General features: G+C 42.2%; 1 protein-coding gene across 7 annotated transcripts in view; it reads right to left on the bottom strand.

Annotated features, from left to right (window-relative positions):
- The window catches only part of SEMA5B (semaphorin 5B), a 279,436-nt gene that overhangs the window by 60,541 nt on the left and 196,098 nt on the right, over positions 1-22,797 (bottom strand). For all 7 annotated transcript variants that reach the window (XM_054829587.1, XM_054829586.1, XM_054829589.1 and 4 more), the window contains 6 exons: positions 14,508-14,606; positions 13,547-13,760; positions 10,688-10,973; positions 6,275-6,410; positions 2,542-2,749; positions 171-378 (listed from right to left, as the gene is read on the bottom strand). In XM_054829587.1, coding sequence (XP_054685562.1) covers positions 171-378; positions 2,542-2,749; positions 6,275-6,410; positions 10,688-10,973; positions 13,547-13,760; positions 14,508-14,606 — 1,151 coding nt within the window. The remainder of the gene's footprint in view (positions 1-170; positions 379-2,541; positions 2,750-6,274; positions 6,411-10,687; positions 10,974-13,546; positions 13,761-14,507; positions 14,607-22,797) is intronic.

Raw genomic sequence — 22,797 nt, 5'->3', positions numbered from 1 at the left:
CTCATTGCTCCTGTCATGAATGTATCTATCAGGAGGTGCACTTCCAACAGTGTCTTTTGTCTTGTACTGATGAAAAAAGCATTCTAAACCAAATCAGACTGGAATATGTTTCCCTGGTGCTTTTCTTTTTAGGCTGAAGTGGAATATATCAGAGCTGTAAATTTGCTTACCCTTCTGTTCTGTACATGGAGCATCTCTCCAGAGGAATTTTTAGCACTCCATTATTTAAGCCCACAAAGAGTGACCTGTCGCTGTGCAGGATTTGGAGACTCTTGATTGCTTCTCGTTGTCCATCAGGGAGGATCTGCATTTCCTCTAAATAACAGCTCCTCAGGCTCCTATTAGTGGTAGAAAGGGCCTTCAAGATGGTGCCATACTCTAATGGAACAAGAAACAAGGCACAAGTAAATCTTGGAGGCATTGACTTAATTTCATACCCACCTAAAGAGTGAAATATTAATGTCATCTTTACACAGCTGCTTTAAACCTAGTTCTGAGTCACCTGCCGCCCATGCGAGAGAGCGCTCCAGCTACATGGTTACAATCCTCACCAGTTCTCAGACGTTACAGAAACCGACTGCGACCGCATTTTATTGGGAAACCAGAAGGATGTGAACCATCTGGAGAGCGAGTAACAGGAAAAATTTCCCAGTTGAAGCACTGAGGCAGAAAAATCTGGTCCCATTACCAGTGAGTTACACAGCAAGGTGACCTGAGATAGCAGGGATCATTTCTGGTGCCTTGAGTCTGTATTTCTTTTGGTTTATGGAGCAGATCGGTGTGATTTGATGCCATGACAAACGACAACAGATGCAGCAGCCCTGCTGGAAATCTCCAAGGCCTCCGTAATGACTGCATGGGTCATGGATCTCATTGATCCTCTTCCTGGAAGAAGCTGTCCTGCCAGCTTGACAAGGGGATGTTATGGCATGAGCAGTGCATACACAGAAGCATATATGTTTGTGTTCATAGTGCTTTTACCTAAACAATTTAAAGATCTGATAAACTGTGGGAGATTTATACTTGGGAAAAGGGAGCAACCGCACTGTTTTTCATTAAAACCCTAAATCAGCCTCGATTGTTCCTGAAGCTTAATCTTTCTATCCCAATAACTTCTGTATTGGTGCTAAAGTTCAGCAATTTACAGTGGTGGGGCTGGCTGCCACGTGAAGCTTCTTTTTCACTTAGGAGGGCCTTAAGCGGCAACAAGTCTAAGGCCCAAGTTGGGGCTTGGTTTGCCTCAGGACTGGGTTTCTGTTCAGGGCTGCCTCTGGGCAGGGCTGTCTCTGCTGAGGCATTTGACTGGTTTAAATGTTTCAGGTCCAGCAGAACTTACCTGTCACCACTAACCAGGGCCAGAAAGCAAACACACATAAGGAGGTAAGGTGATGGCAGTGGACCTTTCTACAAATATGAGGCAGAAAGTATCCCAGCTTTCTCTCAGGCTTTGTAGCTGGGACTCATCACTTAAATATCAAGATATCAAAAATGGCAGAACCATGTTGTATTTCCATTTTAGTACAATCTTATCATCATAATCAATGTCCATGGAGGCTCTCACAGTGAGAATCTTGCTAGAACACATCCAAGATGATCACTTTTGAAGTAAGTGGTGGTAAAAGTTAGATAAATTATGACACAGTCCTGGAAGGTGGTAACATGAGGATGAGGCAATGACTCTGCATTCAGATGTGAGATTAAACTAACACTTACGGAGGCAATCCATCTTATTCTAAAGTCAAAGCTTCTGCAATAGAGGATAACAACATTATACCCATGAGGCTGGCCATATGCTCTGATTAATCAAACTATTTAATTTAACCTCCATCATTACTACGAATATGGGCTAAGACAACCATTTATAACACTTTGTCCTTCTTCAGCATCTTTCTTTTATCCAAGATATCTGTGCTTTTCAGAAGAGGCAATGTGTCCTGCTAATTAGAGGATGGCAGCAGAAATCAAGAAACTAAATCATATACTTAATTCTACCACTGGCTCGCCATACAACCACAAAAAAGCACTTGCCTCAGCTTCCCCATCTGCATTACATTCCAGTGCCTGCCCATTCCTGAAAGCACTGGGAGTCACATACCAGTAGGCACATGGAAGTGCAAAGAAAGAAATAATTAAAACTTTGGGCAAGCCTGGAGGTTAAGTGTTATTATTGCTTATTTAGAGATGAGTATGTCAGAGCACAGAGAGGCAACTTACGTGTACAAAACCACAGAGCATTTCAGCGGCCTTTGCTCTTCCCCACTGTTATGTATTAGTCTGATTAATCAAAACATGCTTTTATAAAAGAGAAAAAAATGTTATTGTTGTTTTTAAACACGACATAGATTTATGGTCTGCTCATTTGGGACTCTGCTTCAAGTCGTCCATCCTGCTTTTAATTTACTCAGGTAAACTAACTTCCATGCAGTTTTGTGCCAAAATGATATCGAATGACAACTGTGTAATGATGCCACGATCGGGCTACTACGGCTGCTAGGTCTATGAGCAAGTGGAAGGAACTTTCTTAAGCCCTGATGCTCTTACCTGTCCCAATATACATCACGTGGTAGAGAGTGTCCTTCCCCTGAACAATATCAACCACCAGTTTGGAAAATCGAATGCTGTCCTGAGTCACGTATGGATCTACAGTCACCGGCTGCACAACATCATTCATCAGGAACAGGCGCTGCGCATCCTGCAGGACTCTCTCCGTCAGGTTCTCGTTAGGGCTGTCATCACTCAGCGTCCCACACTAAACATGGAAGATTGAACTTCAGGACCTGCATTTTCTCCCCACTCTAGCAGCCCAAGACCAAACCTGAAATTCTTCTGGAAACCCATGTCCTGTTGATTTCCTGCAGAGGTGGGTCTGTGTGAGGGTCACAGGATCAGGCCCTCAGCCTCATCTTAGGTCCTTAGCCTAGCTTTGGCCTGTAGCCCACTCTTTATAAATTCTCCCAGCTGGTCCGCTGGTCCGCTGACCAGTGATGTAGTGTCTCATTCCCTTGTGATATCCTGGAGCCAGCACACCAGAAGGGCAAAGGGCATTAACAGACCAAGGAGGAAAAGAAAGAATTAAAGCTAGCTGTAGAAAGATGTAAAGTTAGCAGTGGAAAGTTAAGCTTTTGAAATCATCTTCAGACTCTACCTGGCATCTCACTCTGCACAAAAGACAAAACCTGGGGATTAAAAAAACTGAAAAATGGGTTGGTTTTCCATCTAAGAACCCAACTCACCACACTGCTTTTCCCCAATGTTCTCTCTTCTGAACAGACCCCTCCAGCTTCATCTGAAGCAAGGCAGGTTAGCCACTAGCTCCCCTCTCCCCACACGCAGATCTTCTATCCTCACAGTAAATGGCAGATCAACCCATGTCCATCCATTCTCCAGCACCAAGGGGTTGTCCTGAACCAAGGGGATGTACTGAAATAGGATTCAATGCCCTTGCCCATCCAGAACAGGGTGGATGTAGAGAGCTCATCTTGTGTCTTTTAAACACCAGCATAAGTCCTACCAGGTGGATAGCGCATTTTAAAGCCTGAGTTTCTATCTCACACTGATCTCTAGAATTCAGCATTTTCAAAAGCCAATGCAAGATTATATACTCCATGCAGTTTTGTGGTCCACGTCAGTAGCCAGGGCTGGATCTTCACTCTTCCCCAGAATGCCATGCATGGTGGGCAGAAGCTTTATTACTCCAAAAGACAGCTGGGTGACCCGTTATTTATCCTGCCCAAGGCCATCGGAGTCAGTGGTACAACCAGAAATCCTGCCAACTCCCACACTCAGTCCATGGACAACTTTGCTTCTCACAAAGTGATGCTCACACCTGAGTAATTTCAATAGAAAAAACCTCACAAATTTCTTTTTCTTCATTTTGGGTCCAGGCGTTTGGGCTTTCCAATGTCTTTGGAAAAGACGTTAGTATACTGCAAATTAGGATGTGGATTTACAGCACTCCAGCTACAGTGTACAAATTTCCCATGTGCATACTCTCAATATGCATCAAAGCAACTCTGCAGCGTGGCTGCCTTTCCAAGGTGCACCATGCAAAGCTTTTCTTACAACATGCTAAAATGAGTTGACAGGTATTTAGCTCACTTTTAGACAATAAATATGGATCCTAAGGGCTGGTGTACTAAGCCCTACAATATTTTGGAGTTTGTGTGAACGAGGTCAACAGGGTGATACTAATTACCACCACCTATGAACATCGTCACTTTTTTTTATCAACTTAAGCATCTTTCTGAGTAGCCAGAGTTAGGAAACATCAGTGGGTTTTCATGTGTCCTCAGGTGGGTTTTAATGGTTTTTTTTCTATTGTGATGGTCTTTTTTAGTTCATGACTCATCCCACGTTCTAAAGAGTTTTTAGATCTCTCTCTTCTGCTGTCTCCTATACTCCTTCTGGTTTATACTACTGTCTTGCTTTGGATGCTTTTCTCCCTGCTCACTTTCCTTTCTAGAGCATCACTGAAGGAGTCCCAGTGGCAGGAATGTCATTGTTGGTTTTGTTTTCTGTTCTCATCAAGTCACAGATAATCTTTTTGGTCTATTGGCAGCCTGTGTGCTGACACAGCATCCCTCTGGTTTGGTTTTATTTTGTTTTGTTCTAATTTCCTGATTATCTGCACTGCCCTGATCCTCTATATCCTTCAGTATTTCTCCTTCCTCTCTGCAAGAAAAAAAAAATCTGGCATGCTTCCCTCATCTTCCTTTGTGAACACTGAGGCAAAAAAATTAATTTAATTTTTTTGCAATATCTGCCTCTTCTGTCACTAAATTACCCTTGTCATCTCCTAAAGGCCCTTCACTGACCTCTTGTTCCTCCTGTACTTGAAAAACATCTTAATCTCTTCTTGCAATCTTCCTTTTGTCTGCCACATACCTCCTTTTCCTTTCCTTATTTTCCTCTGACCCTTTTCTTTCATCTTGCTGCTGCAATCTTTGCACTCCACATTTTATCTGATACTTTCCACTACGTGGAAATGCTTTCCAAAGTACTTTCCTATTCCTCCTGGGTTGATTCTCAGTTAACCTTAACATTCCCTTTAAGCTTAAAAAAAAAAAAAAAAGCCTGGCCTTGTTTGGCATGGCTGGGTCTTCAGCGGAGTTTTGTTTCTTGGTTTTGAGAGCATGAAGCTGAGGGATTGACCGAGAGCCCAATCTGGTCCCACCTTGTACAGGCAGAAGCCCTCACTCAGGCGCCATGAGGGAGTTCAGGGGGAGAAATCAGGTTCCTCAGCAGGAACCCAAGCATGTCCCTGCCTGCAGCGTGGACCTGCCTCCCATCTGCTCTTGCTGTGATTTCAGGCAACTGCAGAGTCCTTTTTGGAAGGTCCCTGACATCACCAGCTTGAAGGCAGATGGCATTTGCAGGCAGCCTCAGCACCTTTGCCATTATAAAGGGGAGACAGATTCACACAATAAAGCTGAAAAGATTCACCATCGGGAAGCAAGAACAGGAAGACAAGTCCATTCTCCATAGGATTCCCCAGGTGGGAAGGAACTGAGCTGTAAAATGGACTCATGCTTCAGAAACCTTAGGTTTGCTGGGGCTGTCACACACATACTCGGCACCACAGTGACTGAATCAGGGCATAAAGCAATTGAAGTTCTATGATTTTCAAATTGGTCTTAACTCATAATCTGGGGAAACTGCTCATTCATTAAAAAAAGGTTTTTTGAAGATGAGAAGGAGCCACTGTGACCATCCTCATGTGTCCTCTTCCACCAGTTATTGCTGCAACACGTCCATAACTTGTGGCTGAAGTTATCCATCTTGCACTGAAACACTGGTAGTCGCAGGGGCCCTATCAAGTGATGGAAAAGTCATCACTTCCTTACACAATCACAGTGGTTAATTAGCTTTCTTGTTTAAAAACATAGGTTGTCTCCATTCTAGTTTGACTTTGTCCAGCTTCAGCTTTCAGTCCTTCCCAGTTTCGGTGGGGACATGTCTCTATGTTCCCTTGTGAAGATCACATTCTCAGAGTTCATGTGTCAGTGATGATCATAACAGAGATTTAAATTATTCGTTATTATAAAGAATCTGAACATTCTTCCTATCGGTAAAACCATTCAATTTTTGCCATGAATCCTGTGGTCTCGATAACATGTGGCAATGCATTCCACAGACTAAATCACTCATAAATGTAGTGAAACAGAATTTATCTGCACTATGGGTCTACCTGAAAAAATGAGCCCCACACAAATCAACCTATTGGAGTGACAGAATGTAAAAAGGACTGGAGTAGACTGAAGGGCAGCAGCAGTACCTGGAAATTAGGGATGGGGTTTAACGTTGGCAGCCAGGCTGATCTTGGATTTTCTTGGTAACGGAAAGGACCGTTAAATGCCTGAGTAATGGCACTCAGATTGAAGGCACACACTGCTGAGGCAGCTATGCTGTTTCTGGAAAAGGGGAGAAAAAAAATCAATTTAATCATTAGAACATTGACATTTTCATCATAACAGACATCAAACTCCACTCAAATAAAATACACGTGAATTGCTAGGTATATGTACAGTGATACCAATCTCACAGGGAGTAAAAATAAATAAATAAATTGTAAAATGCAGATGGCCTGCATGACAATTTTGAGAATGAATTTTAAGCTTGGTTTTAAAATCCCTGTGATTTAAGGGCCATGGAAGCAGTTCTGACAAGAAAGGTGAATACAGTTTAATTTGCATGGATTATTTGTATCTGGTTTTATTTTTATTTTTTAACAACCCATCTATCTTTATTGATTACAAACAACCTAATTTTTAATCTCTTGGTGTTTCTCAAGGTGAAATTCTGTTTCTACAGGCTCCTGAAATCCTCAGCAATAAAATATATCCCCTAATATTTATATATATATATATATAAAAAAAAAAAAACCCCACCACATGCATGCACATGCATGCAGGGGAAGGGAAAGGGTGACAGTGCAAACCAGGCTGGTTGTTACAGCAGCTCAGCATGCAAAAAGGTCTTGCTAATACGTGAAAGCTTCTGTTTTCAATGATCACAGTTCACTTCTTTGTGTTCCCAGCTGGGAACAGCATCTGTCTCGGGCAGGCTGTTCACCATGCACACACCAGCCAGGGGAGGCATGGCTAGGGAAATGCCACTCTAGGAAAGACTTTTTGGAAGGGAATTTGTTTTAAGGATGCCCAGTCAGACTCGCACACAGATCAGTCTGTGCCTTTGCTGACCCGTTTCAGTCACGGAGGACCCAATTCTGCAAGGTCCTGAGCAGGCTCAGCTCCTTTTGCCTCAAGAAGGTTGGAGGGCACTTCCCAGATGGTCATGGCACCTCAGGGAAGCTGGCCCAAAGAGGGACGATTGCTAAGTGGTAACCTGAAATTCAAACCTGCTCCCAGCTCCCCCCTGCTTTTTTTTTTTTTTTTTAAGGAAAGAACAATGTTTAGAGAAAAAGATCTCAGAATAAAACTAAAAATAGGGCTAGCACAAGAGACTGAGTCGTCATGGTGCCTTTTAAATAACCCAAGCACTGCTGTATGTATCTTTCTGCTAATTAAAGCAATTTGAATTCTCTGAAAAGAACACATTTTTTTTTACTAAACCGATAATTACACTCTCTTGCACGAAAAAAAAAAAGTCTTGCTCCACAATCTCAGTCAGGAAAGCAGAAGAACAGATTCTTTCACAGCATATTTCTTCTGAGAAATACAACATCAGGAGGAACTTCCTGCTTTGCCTTCCCATTCTCTGCTCCTGCCCCTGCCCCTTCCATCCCCAGCGTGATGGAGTAGGTCTCTTTGAACATGTCAAAGCAACGCTGGGCGAACCTTTCTCCACTTTTGTCTGAACACCACTGACGCAGTGCGTGCTCACAGATGGCAGCTCTTAAGACAAAGCTAATGATGGATGACAAGTAAACGCTTTGAGGCACACATGGAACAGAAAAAGAGAATGAGAAAGAAAATGAAAAAGGAAAAGAAAGAATAAAACCCTGCTAGTCTAACAAAAACACTGTTTTTTTAAAAAAAGAAAGGATATTTTTAGGTCCCTGCTAAGGACTCCACAGTTTAGCCCTTTCCCTTTGCTAGAAGAGAAAGGAAAGAGTTTTTCCATGAATCGGTGGCCCATTTTCCTTTCCATCTGTGGCCTGGCATATTTCCCGTCCCTCCCTATGAAAAGTTTGATCCCAGTCTCAAGCCATTGACATCAACTTGTGCAGCAGGCCCCTGTGTTGTCCTGGTGTGAAGTGCAACCTCCTTTATTCCCACCTCCCGCTTCCCGTGATTAACTAGGTGGTTTAGAGAATGGGTTAAGTTCAAGGAGGTTTTAACATTGTCTCTGTCACCTCCCGGAAAATTTTTAATAAAAACTTCTTAAATATTTCATCAGCAGCTTCCCCAAAAAGCTCTTTCCCACTGATTCAGCTGGGTATAACATAACATGAAGCAATAAATCTGTATGTGGGTGTTACCACAACCACTAATACCCCTTTGTTATAAGATGACCCTAAATGCATTAAATACAATCCTTCCAAAATAAAAAGACCTTTAAACAAAAAAATCATAGTTTTGTGGTGAATTGGTATCCTATTATAAAGAAACTCAGACTGGAGCATACATCAACCCTCTTTGGTATGCAGAGCTGATATGCAGCATGATATAAGTCCCAGTGGAAGTTAAAAAAAATAATTACCATTATTTCTCTAGTCGGATGACAAATTGGAACATTTTCTCTTTGAACTCTCAAAAGAACATCATGCTGTAGACCCAAAATGCTACTTGATCTAACTTCAGCTATTATCAATAACTCATTTCTTCAATTACACAAATGTTATATATTATATTGTCCTCCAAAGATACAAGAGAGAATATACACCTGTAACGTATGAAGTGACTTAAGTGTAACCCAGAGGAGATGGGTAACACTCATCATGTCTCACATTAAACCTGGGAGGCAGGAATAGCAGATGAGAACTCTTCCAACCAGAGTTAGCCTGTCTCCCCCCTTATATTCCAAAACCTATACCAAGTTGATGAATATAATACAGTTATTAATAATTTTCCATTTCCAACTTCTGTTCTTGGCTGGATGAACGGACAAATGGATAAATAAAACATTAGCACTGTGGTGCCTCTTTGATTGAAAAAAAAAAAAAAAAAAGGAAAAAGATATCATCTGAAATGCCCAAAGCAGTAGCCAGGCTTCCTTTTATAATGTTCAGGAAGTTTGGCTAACATCCTTCAAATATTTTTAGAGAACAATTCATGTTGCTCTCCTTTCAATCGCAGGACAGATTTTTCCCCAAAGTCCATAGTCCAGGTGCAGTGCTCAATCACATTTATTTTTCCTAGTTGCTTCTCCACTGGCTCACTTTTGGCTGACACTGGCAATGGTGGTGCAGAAACAAAACATGGAAGATGGATGAGGGTGGCCAAACACTTACCCACTTCTTGGCATTTACAGAGCGGGAATAGCATTTGGGCTCTGTTGACTTTCATAGCGAAACTCCCAACGGTGCTTTAGCTCAAGAAGTTGGGGCTGATGCTTTGTGACTTCAAGGGCTGAAGTTCAAGCCCTGTCACACCAGCAAGTGACACAATAAAATAGGAAGGTCTGTACTTCAGTGGGGCTTCACTTCTTTGGTTTGCTGTGGGATTCTTGAGACCAGACCCTTACTCATATTGAACAGCACTCCACTGCACACAAAAACCCCAAAGAAGTTGGCTACCCAGCATGAGAAAGGCACTTTGAGTATTTGTCGTGTGGAGTAAGATTTTCATTCTCTAGTTTACACATCAGGATAACACCCCCCTGGAGAACATGTATTATTGAAACTCAATACCAAGCAGACTGGTTATAGCTTGAAACTTATCAACCTAGCCTTGGGCTTCAGAGAAAAAGTTATTTGAGTTTTCCTGACTTAAAAATATACATTATGAGTTTTTTAATATATTTTTTAATTAACTCCTCTTCTCCTTTCTGCTTTCACAGCTACACTAAATCATTCCAATTACAAGTTTTTTCAATATCAAGCCAAGAAGAGGTGATTATGAAGTTTCAGAAATCATGCCTTCCCCTCGGAGTTCCAAAGCTGCTTTTGATTTGTGAACCTGAAAGAGTTCTGTAGTGGAGGTACAGTCCCCCTTGGAAATGTAAAGTGCTGTGTAGCCTGCATGACCTTGCTTCTATAAAGTGTTGTTCAACAGCAATTTATGTTGATTTCAGTCCAGGCTGTTGCGATCCCATCTGCCTCATTCTCCTCCTTCCAGCCCTTCTCTCCCAAGCATACATACCTGTCCTTCTCACGGGCCAGCCCCAGTGTTCAAAAAATTGTGTCAGATGGCCCAGGCAGTTAACCTGGCTGGAAATTAAATACATTTTTCTGTTGGATCATTTTTAGACCAGCTCTCTGAACTACACAAGCAGTGTTGCCACTACAAAAAGTCAGAACTCTGTCACAGCCCAGGTATACATCAAATTAAGTTACCCTAGAACTGCATAGTCACCTTTTATGGACTCCAGAAATCTATGAACCATGGATTAAAAACATTGTCCTAAAGGCTATATTGCCATGATGGGTAACACAGACCTATCTATTCCTTCACGTTAACCAAAAGATCTTTCAAAAATGAATCCTCAGACTGTCTAAGAAATCAAGATATTGTCAGTCTCAGATTGCTGGGGATAGAAGAAGGGCAGTAAAACCAGTGCAACTTACACATTAGTAGTGAAGACACCATAGATCAGATCTTGCTCAGGAAGGTAGAAGGTGCTTTGCAATTCATTATAATAGAAAGGGATTTCTCCAGCACGGGAGCAGTTCAGCCTGGCCTTCATGAAAGTTGTCCATGTGTCCTCCAGCAAAAATCTCCCTCCAATATCATTTTTGCAAACCCTTGCCACACGAGAATACACCGTTTTACCACAGTCATGTTCTACTGCATTCTCACGGAAGAAGAAGTAGGTGAACAAACCGATGTCGTATGCAGCAATAAAGTTAGGCTCTGAAAAACAAACATTTGAAGAGATTTATACAGGTCAGAAATCAATCCGTGCTCACTGACCTGCTCAATGCATTGCACCGCCAGCTCTCTTTACGCAGGCTGTCAAAGCTGGGACCACAGGGAGTTTGGAGTCAGCAGAGGACATAAAAACAGTAGATGGGAATAATGATATATGGGGATACAGTTCTAGTTACATTTTTCAGACCTTGGAAAGACCCCATTGTTTTCTCAGTTTATTGGCAAACCTGCTACTGATTTCAGTGAAAGCAGAGTTGAACACTTTGCATATGCATGACTATTCTCTGTACCTATACTCATTTTGCAACATAAAGCCTTCCCATTGGGTTCCTTCACCTATTCACTTCTGAAGAACACCTTATGATGTGTTAAATATGCTGTGTGCATCCGCCTGATTCCCCAGACTGCTGCACTGAAACATTCAACCTACTCTCTGAGCGCAATCACATCTGGCTTTTATCACAAAGCCTTTCCAGTTTCTACGCACAAAAGATTATCTTATGTCCATAAAACAAAACCATGCCACAGACTGACAGTATTGAAACAAGCTCTCCTCAATTCTTTTTTCTCCTAGAATTATTGTTATTATTTTCGCAAGAATTGAAAAGAACCTGGAATTGGTTTTGTAGTGAATATTTTAATTGGGTATTTAACAAAGCTTTAAAGTATACAGTCTTTTATCCCAACAGTTTCTTTGGCAAAGGGAAAAGATTGGCCAATGAATAATATTTGACTAAACAAAACAAACCCTGTTGATTTTATAGGGTGCTTTTACAACGTTCATTTCTGAGTAATGTTCAAAGGAAGAAAAAAGGAGAGTACAGAATTCCTTTAATGCTGCAGCCCAGAAGTGAAAGGAGAACAGTTGTGGCAGAGAGAGAGAAACACTGGCTGATGGTGCTGCAAGGCAGGTTTGGGAGGCAGACAATGGTACAGAGGGGAGGGCACTGCAAAGCATCTCCCATCAGACTTTCTCCTTCAGACAAACAGTGAACCTTAACAGGACCATTGTGATCACCAATCTGACCTTCTGTTTAACACAAACCAGAGAATTTCACCCTGTAATTCCACCACCAGATCCTGTAAGTAACAAACAGGTGAATTTGACCACATCTTTCAAAGAAGATCTGATCTTACTGGACAATGTCACATGGCTTTACATCCATCACTTTCCTGACTGATTCAAATGACTAAAGACTGCCCAAGCTGCAAACTGTATTTCTTTTTCCATTTGACATTATCTGGTTTCAGCTTCCAATCACAGGTTCTTGTCATGACTTGTCTGCTAGATTAAAGAACTTTATCCTGCCAGAAATCTTCTCTTGATATAAGTACTTCCATATCATGAACAAAACACCTTTTATCTCCTTTTCAGAAAGATAAATAAATAGAGCTCCTTAAGTCTCTCACTGTGAGGCAGGCTTTCCAAGCTTCAGATCACTCCATGGCTCTTCTCTGAATCATCTTCAAGTTTTCTGTTTCTTGTTGAAATGTGGCCAGAACAGGATGAAATTACTCCAATGTCACCAACGCTGTGCAAGGTTATAAATCCAAGAGTCATATTAGTTTTTCCAATCACAGACTAGAAACTCAGTTTCCGTTTGCCTTTCCTTAAACTCCTCTGTTCCAATGTGGCTTCCTTCTGCCTTCTGTGGCTTCATGCGCAGACAACAGGCACATATTTCTAATGAGTGTATAGGGGTTATGCTGCTTCTTGGTCCTAATTCACAGTCTTGCCTGATGACATCCTTCTCCTACAACTCCAGATCTCCATACCGACTTCAGTATGCCTGCAGAAGCCTGGTTCAGTCTCATTAAGCTCCAGAGAGTGCACAGTCCCACTGCTCGTATCTTTGATTGAAAGATCCTCAAATCCAACAGAAAGATTCTGAATATCTTATCAACTTACCTGGGTCAAAGGAAAGAGGGGGATATTGGGGTCTCCATCACTACAGTCTGCTCAGAGAAGATGCGATTTGCCCTAGTCAGAAGGTGTGGACTCAGTGCAGGAATTACTGGCTGACATTCTATAGCTTGCTTGATGCAGGGTATTATCACACTGAGGTAACAGCTGCTTTTAATAACTATAAATCCACAACAGCATGGGTTCACATGGAACATAACGCGCTGTGAAATTTCTCATTTTTGGACTGATCTTGCACTGAGACCAACCATCTTCAGCTGAGTCAGTGGAAGCAGAGGGTGCTTAACACTGTGCAGAACTGGGTCAACAATGTGATGCTTTAAGTTGGTTTTGATCTTCAAATCTTTCAGTGGTTTTCTTGTTGAAAGGACATATCTGGTCATCTCACAAGACAAAGACCCATATATATGTTAAGTAACCTGTAAGACCCACTTTCTATAATCTAAATCAACTTCTCTGATATACTTCCAGGCTATTTTTAAATGTCTTCTAAGTTGCATTGACGATTGCACCGGAAGCTCTTCCCCATCATAACTCTGGATCCCAATATGAAAACAGAAGGAAAGATTTACAAGCCTGCCAAGTTGACTTTAATACATCACTTGCTCAGATATGACCCACATGACTTTACCATTGAGCCATTTGGAGTTGTATTGTGCTGTCCTAAGTGGAGGAACATTTCCAAGGCTGCGGTAAATAGCGGGATCCCGTCCAGAGAAATCAATTACAGTTGCAGCATAGAGTTCTCCTCGTGATGTAATCACAGCTGTCGAGTTATGCCGAGGGTCGTACGGGCACCGAGCCACTCCATTAATTCTGTCAATGATTTTGCTAAGATTTCCTACCTGTGTTTAAAAGGAGAGAGGAGAGAATTTAAAGAGCATCTGGCTTTCTTACTGGTACAGAGAATTCAGTTTGCCCACCAGTACCTATGAGCAAAACCCTGATTTTAAAAAACCGGGCAGCTGTAAGAAAGTAATGCCAGCGATGACTGTAAATTGATCTTTACATCCATCATTTGCCAACATAAGAAGTTGTGTCTGAGCCTCACTGATCCTATTGCTTTGTAAGAAGGGTAATTCCCCAGCCAACGAAGCCTGTAGGCCCCAACCCACTTGGTGTAATCAGGTGCTCCTGCTGCTAGCACAGGTTTCTAATCTTCCATAGACACCACTTGAATGTACACTGGCATTAAAAAATATAAAAATAAACATTTCTCTGGACCTGCCCCTGTCTCCCTTGAAGCCAAAGGGAGTTTTGCCATTTATTTTAAGGAAACACTAAGTATTCAGCTCAGGAGGCATTCGCAGTTAAGCTTGTCTACATTCCCCATTTTCAACAGCATACCCAAGGTTTACATAAGCAGCACTATGTCCAGATCCAGCTCACTCATCAGTTTTTTGCTGCCCACCTGCAGATACACCCACTGCCCCAAAGCAGCCCAAAGGGGCCCAAAGAAGAAAACCAAAACAGTTTCAGATGAGCTACATTTGGACCATATTCTCTGCAGCCATGATGCCCTGCCAAATGACTGGCCTTCCCCAGAGCACATATCCAGCCCTCTCCATCACTGCAAAAGAGGCAAAACAGACCTGTCGACTGGAACACACCGGTGAGAAGGCATTGGTACCACAGGTAAAAACCTTCTTGCCATAAACAATCAGCACTCGGACATAGTTCTGACACTCTTCCTATAGGGACACAAAACAGAGACAAAGGATTTTTGAAAAGGAGACTGTAGGGTTATTTATTACATTAAAAAAATTACCTGTATTGCAGGTGGAATACATCTTCCTTAGCTCTAACTCAGACTGAGGTTTGTTGCATCAAGCAGTGCACAGCTGTAGGGACCTAGTGGTCTAAGTGAGCAAGCCCAATTTGCTGGTGATTTCTCTAATCATAGCCCTGTACAGTGTCTGAATAGGATATTATCCACCAGGCTGACTCCGTATTAGCCACACAAGTGCCTCGTTCTGTGCTCTGCTTTGACTGGAGGAGGAATTCTCCCTCTTTTCATAATGACACTTCTGACCTATTTTTCCCAGTAATGCTGCAGCTTAGAAAATGTTACCCAGACACAAACTCCAGTGAAGGACAGCAGGTCTGTCTGCACTGTAATTCACACCAGTGCCAGGAACTTCCAACACACCAAACAGCAGGAACTTCTCTTTAATAGACCAGGCTGGTCAGGAGAACCTCATGCTTGAACAGGCTGTTACTTCCTGCCTCCCACAAGGATCCTGTGCTCAGAATTTTCCACGGTAGAAAGAGCTTCTCTTTCAGGCCCGGCCAGTGAGAAATAATAAATCTCCTCAATCACATGACCCTTTGCTGGTACAAATAGGCAACTGCCTTCATATGCCAGTCCCCAAAGGTGTGGGGCTCCAGATGTCCCATGCTGAGCTAGGGGTGGCAGCACAAGGCTGCACTTGGCTGGCTTTTTTTTTTCCCCAAAAAAATCTCCTTCATGTTGTTGGAGACAGCCACAGTCTCTCTTTTTCCTCACAGCCTTGTACCCAGAGACCTGTGGACTGCAGCTCAGGCTAACTGAGCATCTTTGAGGACTTAAGCCATGGGGGAGGAAGAGGCCACATAAAGCAGGGACTTTCTAACATGACACAAAGGGAACAGGAGGTGCAGCGCTAGCGTGCAACTCCCACAGGCAGTGCAAGAGGCTCGAGAGCCGCCTGCCCCAAGGCTCATCTGAAGACCCCCGTGAGAGACGTACTGCAAGCCTCGCACCAGGCTGCCTGCCCTGGGCTCTGCAGCCACCTGAGAGGAAAGGATATGAGCAATGGCTAATGACTGGCACCCACAGGGCTCCAAGAGAAGAAAGTCTATTATATTCTGCTGGAAACAGAAAAGGAAACTTGTTGAAAATAATAACCTCGGCTGGGTTATCCTGGCTGCTTTGCTTTCCTCCCTCCAATAGATCATAATTTGCCACTAAACTGAGCCTACAGCTGCAGACACTGCTTCTCCTTCTGTGAGCAGCAATCACTCTGCGAGCTTCCCTGTCTCACAGCGCTCCACGCTGTTGATCATTTCCCTGAAGACTTCATTTGCAAGATTCAGCAGTGTGAAAACACTCCCTATCATCTGGAAAGGAAGAGGCTTGCTTAGCTGGATTATGTGCTATCTCTTTTCATTTGCTGTATGGAAATCAACTCATTGAAGGATGGCATTTAGCGAAACCCCACCAGTGGTAGCAACAGACAAGCGACTACATGGGCATGACATGTGGGGTTTGCTTTCGAAAGGAGATTGCAGGGACTCCACTCCAGAGCTAGCCCAGGAGCACTCGCCCAGCCTGGGCAGAGGCTACAGAGTGCCACAGAGCAGGTACTGCCAGTCTTGAGTCTCGGCAGGGGCATCTGGGATCAGATACATAATGCCTGGCACCCGAAAATGAGAGCTTAAATTCATAGCCGGGCCCATTCAGCACTTCTTAATTCAGAAGCAGATGACTGTGCATCAGTCTATCAAATAGGACCTTGAGAAGCACCGTCGCACCTGCTGTGTGTTCAGAATAGAGGTCTCATTGCTTCCTTTGACAAGACGAAGGGCTTGCCGGCCTCTCTGCCCTCTCCTGTCATTGTTACGTGGTGCTGTGAGCCCTGTTAGTTATTCCCTGCCCTACAGACGTCTGCATTTCATGAGTGGGTTAAGTCATTCCTCTTTCTATAGAGCACAGTTATGCAATTCCACGTAATATTAGAACCACTATATATTTAACTGCAAAGTACTAGAAATTCTTGAGGGGATGCTATAAAAAAAAAAAAGGTATGGGTTCCTCTCCCAACAGGGTTTTGTTTTCAGAATATGATTGATTTGGCATCTAACCCAGAATGCAGCTCTGTACCCAAATTTCACACAATAAGAGAGTACCCATCTGCTCCCCCTCCACTTCCACCTTTCTGTGCTTTGTGCAGAGTCTGAGCATAGCTTCTGACCTAAACCAGCTAATATAATTTATGTCACTGGACCCTTTCCTGCCTAGGCACTTCAATATATTCCTAACTAAAACCCTGTCCTGCAGAAATCTAAAATCCTAATTTGCAGAATTCTCTTCTCTGCACAGAACTATATACAGATTAACAAACTTCAATGTCTATAAAAATCTTCCCAACTGAGGAGATAGCACACAAAAAAGAATTTCTCTGTGAGATCGTGTGCTGGATGGTCTTCTGGAGTCTACTGGCAGTGATGCATCTGTTGCATGCTTTACTTCAAGGCACAGTAGCCTGGGTTGGTAAGGATGCTGGAAACTGGTAAAATATTGTGTTATGTTAGCCTAATTAAGCACGGTTTTATTTGTACCCATTCAGTCCAAAGCGGAAGTTATTTACTGAAACAGAGGAGAATCCATACTGAGCAAATATATCTGCTGCTATCTGAACCTGCACCAGAATATTTAATCTGCGAGTTCCAGCCCAGTCCCAACTGCAGCAGCAAAAAGCAAAAGAGCAGAGTCAGTATGGATGAGGTATTAGACTGGAAACATTTGACAGCAGATACTTTTCAGGGAACTGGATGCCCCAAGCCCACTAATTATTTCATTGGCCGTAAAGGCAGAAACTGGGGTGACTAGTGGATGTTTTCTACTCTGCTTAAATAACAATGCTACTAGGCGTGGGCCATATCCAACAGCAGTTGTTCCTATGAATTAACTGAGTAGGCATTTTCCCTGGACCTGCCTTACTGATGGTGGCAACAGCACTCCACGCTCCTGGAGGAAGAGCAATGATAACGTGCACATTTCATCCTCTTTTGTCTCAAAGCAATGTATACTGCTTGAAGTAATATTCGGACACAAACGTACATTATCCATCTGCCCTGTCCTCTCAGCTGGGTGAATCAAAACACACAGGTGCTAAAAGATTTGCATGGTGACACACTGAGTCAGAGGAGATCCTGAAGGACAGCAACAAAGATCTAACTATCAGACCCCACCTCTCTAGCCTGCCTGGCCCAAAGAGGAATACTGTGCTTATCTGGTATTTCTTATTGCTGTACCACTGCCAGTCATGTCAGTCTATGAAAACCTCCACCAAAAGCAAAGAAGAAACCGAACCACTTAAATGCTCCAGTTTACAGGATTTTTCTCGAGACAGTGTTGGTGAGATTTACATTAAATCCTCTTTCTACCCTATTCTCAAAATAACTAGCAAGGAACGGTCTCCTCTCTGTGTTCTTTAAACCAGTCTGGATTTGCTCCGAAAAGTCATTCAACACGCTGCTCTCTATAACAATTTGTAGCTGAGGCAACTGGTTAGTAAAATGATCTCACAAACCCCTACAGAAAATCAGAGCTATTTAATGCAGTTTCTTCCATGTGGCTGGAAAACTCTAGGCGTGCAGGAGACGAAATTCAGACGGGCTTTAATATAGCCAGAAAACCTGGCAAGTTTGAACCCAGCTCTGTCCAGACGAGACAATATTTGGATCCTGCTCTCACATTATGGAGCAGACAGTTAAATCTGTGTATGATCAGCCTGCAAATCTCATCACCAGAAGATATTATTGGGATCAAGAGATTAAGGATTTAAATAAAGGGGGAAGACTGGGTATTTATATGGTTAATGAGAATAACCCAGTTATATTAGTTGGGATTATTATTAAATATATGGCAGAGCTGATAAAAACCTGTGGCTCACTGCCAGAGCATTAAGCATATCTCCAATTTTCCTATGAATTACATGTTACCCACTTTGGGATTCTTGCTCCTTCCTCAAAATTACGTGGGACTGGTCCCTTTTTTGAGATAAGGCCTTAAATGGAGCAGATACCACTTTTCTCCAGCCTAATGACCCTTGTTTTCCTAGAAAGGAAGAGTATACAACTTCTAATGCTCAACCCTACAGGGCACAGCGTCTCACAATCACTAATAAACTTCACTGAAGCCCTTCCCTCTCACTCCCCTCAGATTAATTTAATCCTCATTTATTTCATTTTTTGCAACATTTAGATTTAAATGTGCCTGAGAGTGCTGTTATGTCCATGACCATGGACAGGAGCAGGCCTCTTTCTAGCTCATACAGGCATCAGGCTACTTTGAAAGCACATTTCAAAACGGAGAACCAAGAGTGGTGCCTTGTTACTCCCTTCGTTCGTGTGGACAGATCAGCAAACGGAGGCATTGAACTCCTGCTGGCTTCAGTTTGAGGTAAAAATCACAAAGACACTTTCAGGATGCAGTGGATACACCAGCTGTAGGCGCTTCTTGAGTTGTTTCACCTGTCATCTCTGTACACTGGAGTTCTGAAATTTTATAAACCCTTAATCTCATTGTAAGGATGTATTTTTCTTTGAATTTTACTTTAATTGGCCTTTCACTTTGAATAAACCACTCAAGCTCTGTTGTCAGAAATCTCCTTTTTTGTTCTTTTTTCTTTTTAAGCTAACACTACATCACATACTGATATATTTTAATCACAGACTAAAACCACAGTTACATGCTGTATGAGAAAAATAGCTGTTTCAGATGGTCTGTTGTCCTCAGTAAAGAAACACAAACTCCTGGAGTACAACCTGCAGTTCAGAGAATCAGCCAGCAGAACCCCATGTTAGCCCTTCAACGACATCTTAGAGTGCAGCAAACATTTGTCTGTTGCAGTTCATCCCAATTTGTTAAAAAATAATCAAGACCTAACATGTTCTCGAGCACTGTTATTAACACATTTTCAGATATCTATATTTATTTCTTTGGACAAACAATTCTATTAATCAGTTTAAACCAATACCCTGATCAAGCTGCCTTTCTCCTTTGAGTGCAACAGATAGCAAAGAGAATTGCTAATGATTTTTCCAGCCAAGTTTTCTTTGATGGACTTCAAATCAAATTTGGGGGCTGATTCTGCATTGATAGCTTAGCAGAAATACTAGGAAAGTAGGTTCAGATCTCTAGGAACAGTTACAAAGGGGGAAAAATATCTGACAGCCTCCTGGTTATTTCTGTTTGCCTGGGCATTTATATGGTACCTGTCCTACCCGGATGGCTATTATTTGTAAGTGGTGTGGAGATTCCCAGCTCTTCTAGATAACCAGATGGCACATCCTCTGTGTGATGCAGAGCCACCTGAAGGCCTGAAACAGCAGATTCCTCCATTAGCTCAGCAATTTCAGCACCAAACCCATTTAGGTGGGCTCTAGCCTTGGGCTATTTCCCTGTAACCTTGTGTGAATCATAAGACTCCCCCAGCATCAGGACATCATCCAATAAATGGAAAAAACTATACTGGCAATATATGGGGACAATCAGTAGCTGGATGCTCATCAGACGTTTCTCTTGGTTCTTTCTTGCTCCAGAAGTGTTAGTGCACCAGCTTTTTCCTAGCTATACAAAACTCTCAGGACAGCATGTAAGAGATGGATCACTGCCATTTTCACAAACGGTTCCCTTTCATGCTTTGAAATGACAGTGTGCTGCTTTTGGAAAGTTAACAAATAATTCTGTACTTAGACAAGACCAAAGTGCTCTTGTTTAGAAAGCCACAACTTTCCATGCTGGACAAAATTCCTTAGATGTGGTGGATGTGGACTGTTGTGCAGACAAACCAATTACAAACTAGAAGCTAAGCAACTCCTAATGAAATTAAATATACCTCTTCCCCTTCCACTCTATCCATCACTCATTTTAACTACAACATCTGGGTGTATCATTTGGAAGACAGAAAGAAAAGCAGCATAACACTGACTTCGTTCTCTGCATTGTCTCAGTAATGTGGATGTTTTCCAGGGGACAATATTAAGGTGCTGATCAGGATACATTTTATAAATGCTGCAAAACCAGGAGTGATTACTAGTGGAAGCCAGCATGGATCTCCAGAGACACGGCAAATAAAGCATATACAATTCTTCTAGGAAATCACAAGTTTTGGTTGATAAATATGACATAAATGAAGTAGACTTTTCTGAGGTGTTTGTTTTAATATCACATGTCATATTGTGGAGAGTTAATTTTAAAATCAGGTTCAAGAACATATATATTAATGGATTAAAATCTGATAAATGACTGCACTGAAAGAAGTCCTCAGAGTGAAATCATTCACAAACTTGCTACTCTAGCAGGGTCCCAGATGCAGTAGTACTAGCCCACTATCAACATTTTTCTTAACAAACATTTGTGAATAACCCAAATACTATGAAAATAGCAATTACCAGTGAGGCCAATGTCTCACTGTATATACAGTGATATATGCTAGACTGGTGAGCTGGATCCAACAAACAAAATAAATTTTTGTAAGATATTATGCATTAAATAGCACGGAGCAAAGGGGCTCTATGTATAGACTGGGATATTACATCCCAAGACTAGCAACTGTGAAAAGGATTTAGTGGTCACAGTGGCTAGGCAATTCTGCATGATCTCCTATGGCAGAAGAGTTTATGAAACTGCCAAGTATATGAACAGAGGACGGTGAATAAGAGGTGGAAGACTGTTTTAATCACACTTAGGCATTAGAGAGATTGACAAGGAAATACAGGTGAAAAATTGGAGTGTGCAGAAAACAGACACAAGAAATATTCAAGGGCAGTAGAAAAATGACTTAGAGAAAGAGGCTTGGAGAACTCAACTTTTTACTTTATCAAAAAGCCTAAGTACTGAGTTGACAAGAGCATACAAGTGCCTTTGTAAAAAATAAATATTGGTAACTAAAGGGCTCTTTAATCCAGCAGAGAAGGGCAAAATGAGACCCAGCCACTCAAAACTGAAGCCACATCCAAAGAGGAAATAAAGTACATGTTGTTAACAGGGAAGGTGATCTGCCATTAGCACAAGCCAGCAAAGCACACAGTCGGCCCATTTGCTTCAGGCCTTCAGTTCAAAGCTGTTTGCTTTCCTCAAAACGGTGCAGCAGCCAAACACAAGTTTGGAATAAGCAGGCGAAATTTGTTGCCAGAGCTACACGGGGTGTCAGAAGAAATGACCTAATGGTACCTTATAACGTCAAATCTGGGACCCAGATTTCTCATCTCCCTTTTCTCTGGCCAATAGGTACTCAAATGTGGAGTAACCATCATGCCATAATAATTATACTTCTGTGATATGCATTTTAGGAAGAGATTTTCTAAGCAGCGGGAAGAATCTGATTTAGATACTCAACAAGCATAAGAATGAAGAGAAAAAAAGGCATTTTAGTACAAGAGGTAGCTTTGAAAAACTCACCCTAAAATACATACATTATTAAATCGGCAAGGAAAATGGACCGGTCATATAACTTACTCAAACTACACTGTGAGTTAATATAAGAGCCAAAGGTCCTCTTTATTTCTAGCCTCTATCACCACATATCTAAGTGCCTGACAATCCATAACATATTTATCATTAAATCATCTGTGCTAGGTAGAAAACTGCCATTAGTCAAGTTTTGACAAAGCAGAGCTGAGGCAGACAGAGCTCTGGATCTTGTACTACCATTGTGCAGCAGAATCAGAAATCTAGTATCATTAGCGCTGCCCTCACTTGCTGTGTTTATCCAGCCAAAAGCAGAGATTTGGGGTTAGAAATGGACTTCTTCGCTGGAATATAGAGCAGTTCACCAGCTGGCTGGGCTAAACTTGGTATTTTTGCAGCTAGCGCCAAGTCATTTCTCTGCAGTGTAACAATGAATGTGTAGACTCCCCAAGAGGGACTCAGCCATGGACACACAGGTTAGAGTAGATACTTGGGAGATCTGAGTTCACTTAGCTACTGCAGCATCCTTCTGCCTTTGTAGCTTCATGTCTTCTTGTCAGACTCTTAGTCAACACCTCTGTTTGCCATTAATTGTATGTCAAGAAATGTCTAAAAATCTGCTTAATTATTGTTCCTCAGAATTTCACATCCATGGCCACTGCACCCTCCAAACAATTTCAAGCTCTGAATCACAATCAGCGTAA

This window comes from Grus americana, chromosome 6 (assembly GCF_028858705.1).
Source record: "Grus americana isolate bGruAme1 chromosome 6, bGruAme1.mat, whole genome shotgun sequence".
Lineage (NCBI taxonomy): Eukaryota > Metazoa > Chordata > Aves > Gruiformes > Gruidae > Grus > Grus americana.
This window is presented reverse-complemented; position numbering and strand designations above follow the sequence as displayed.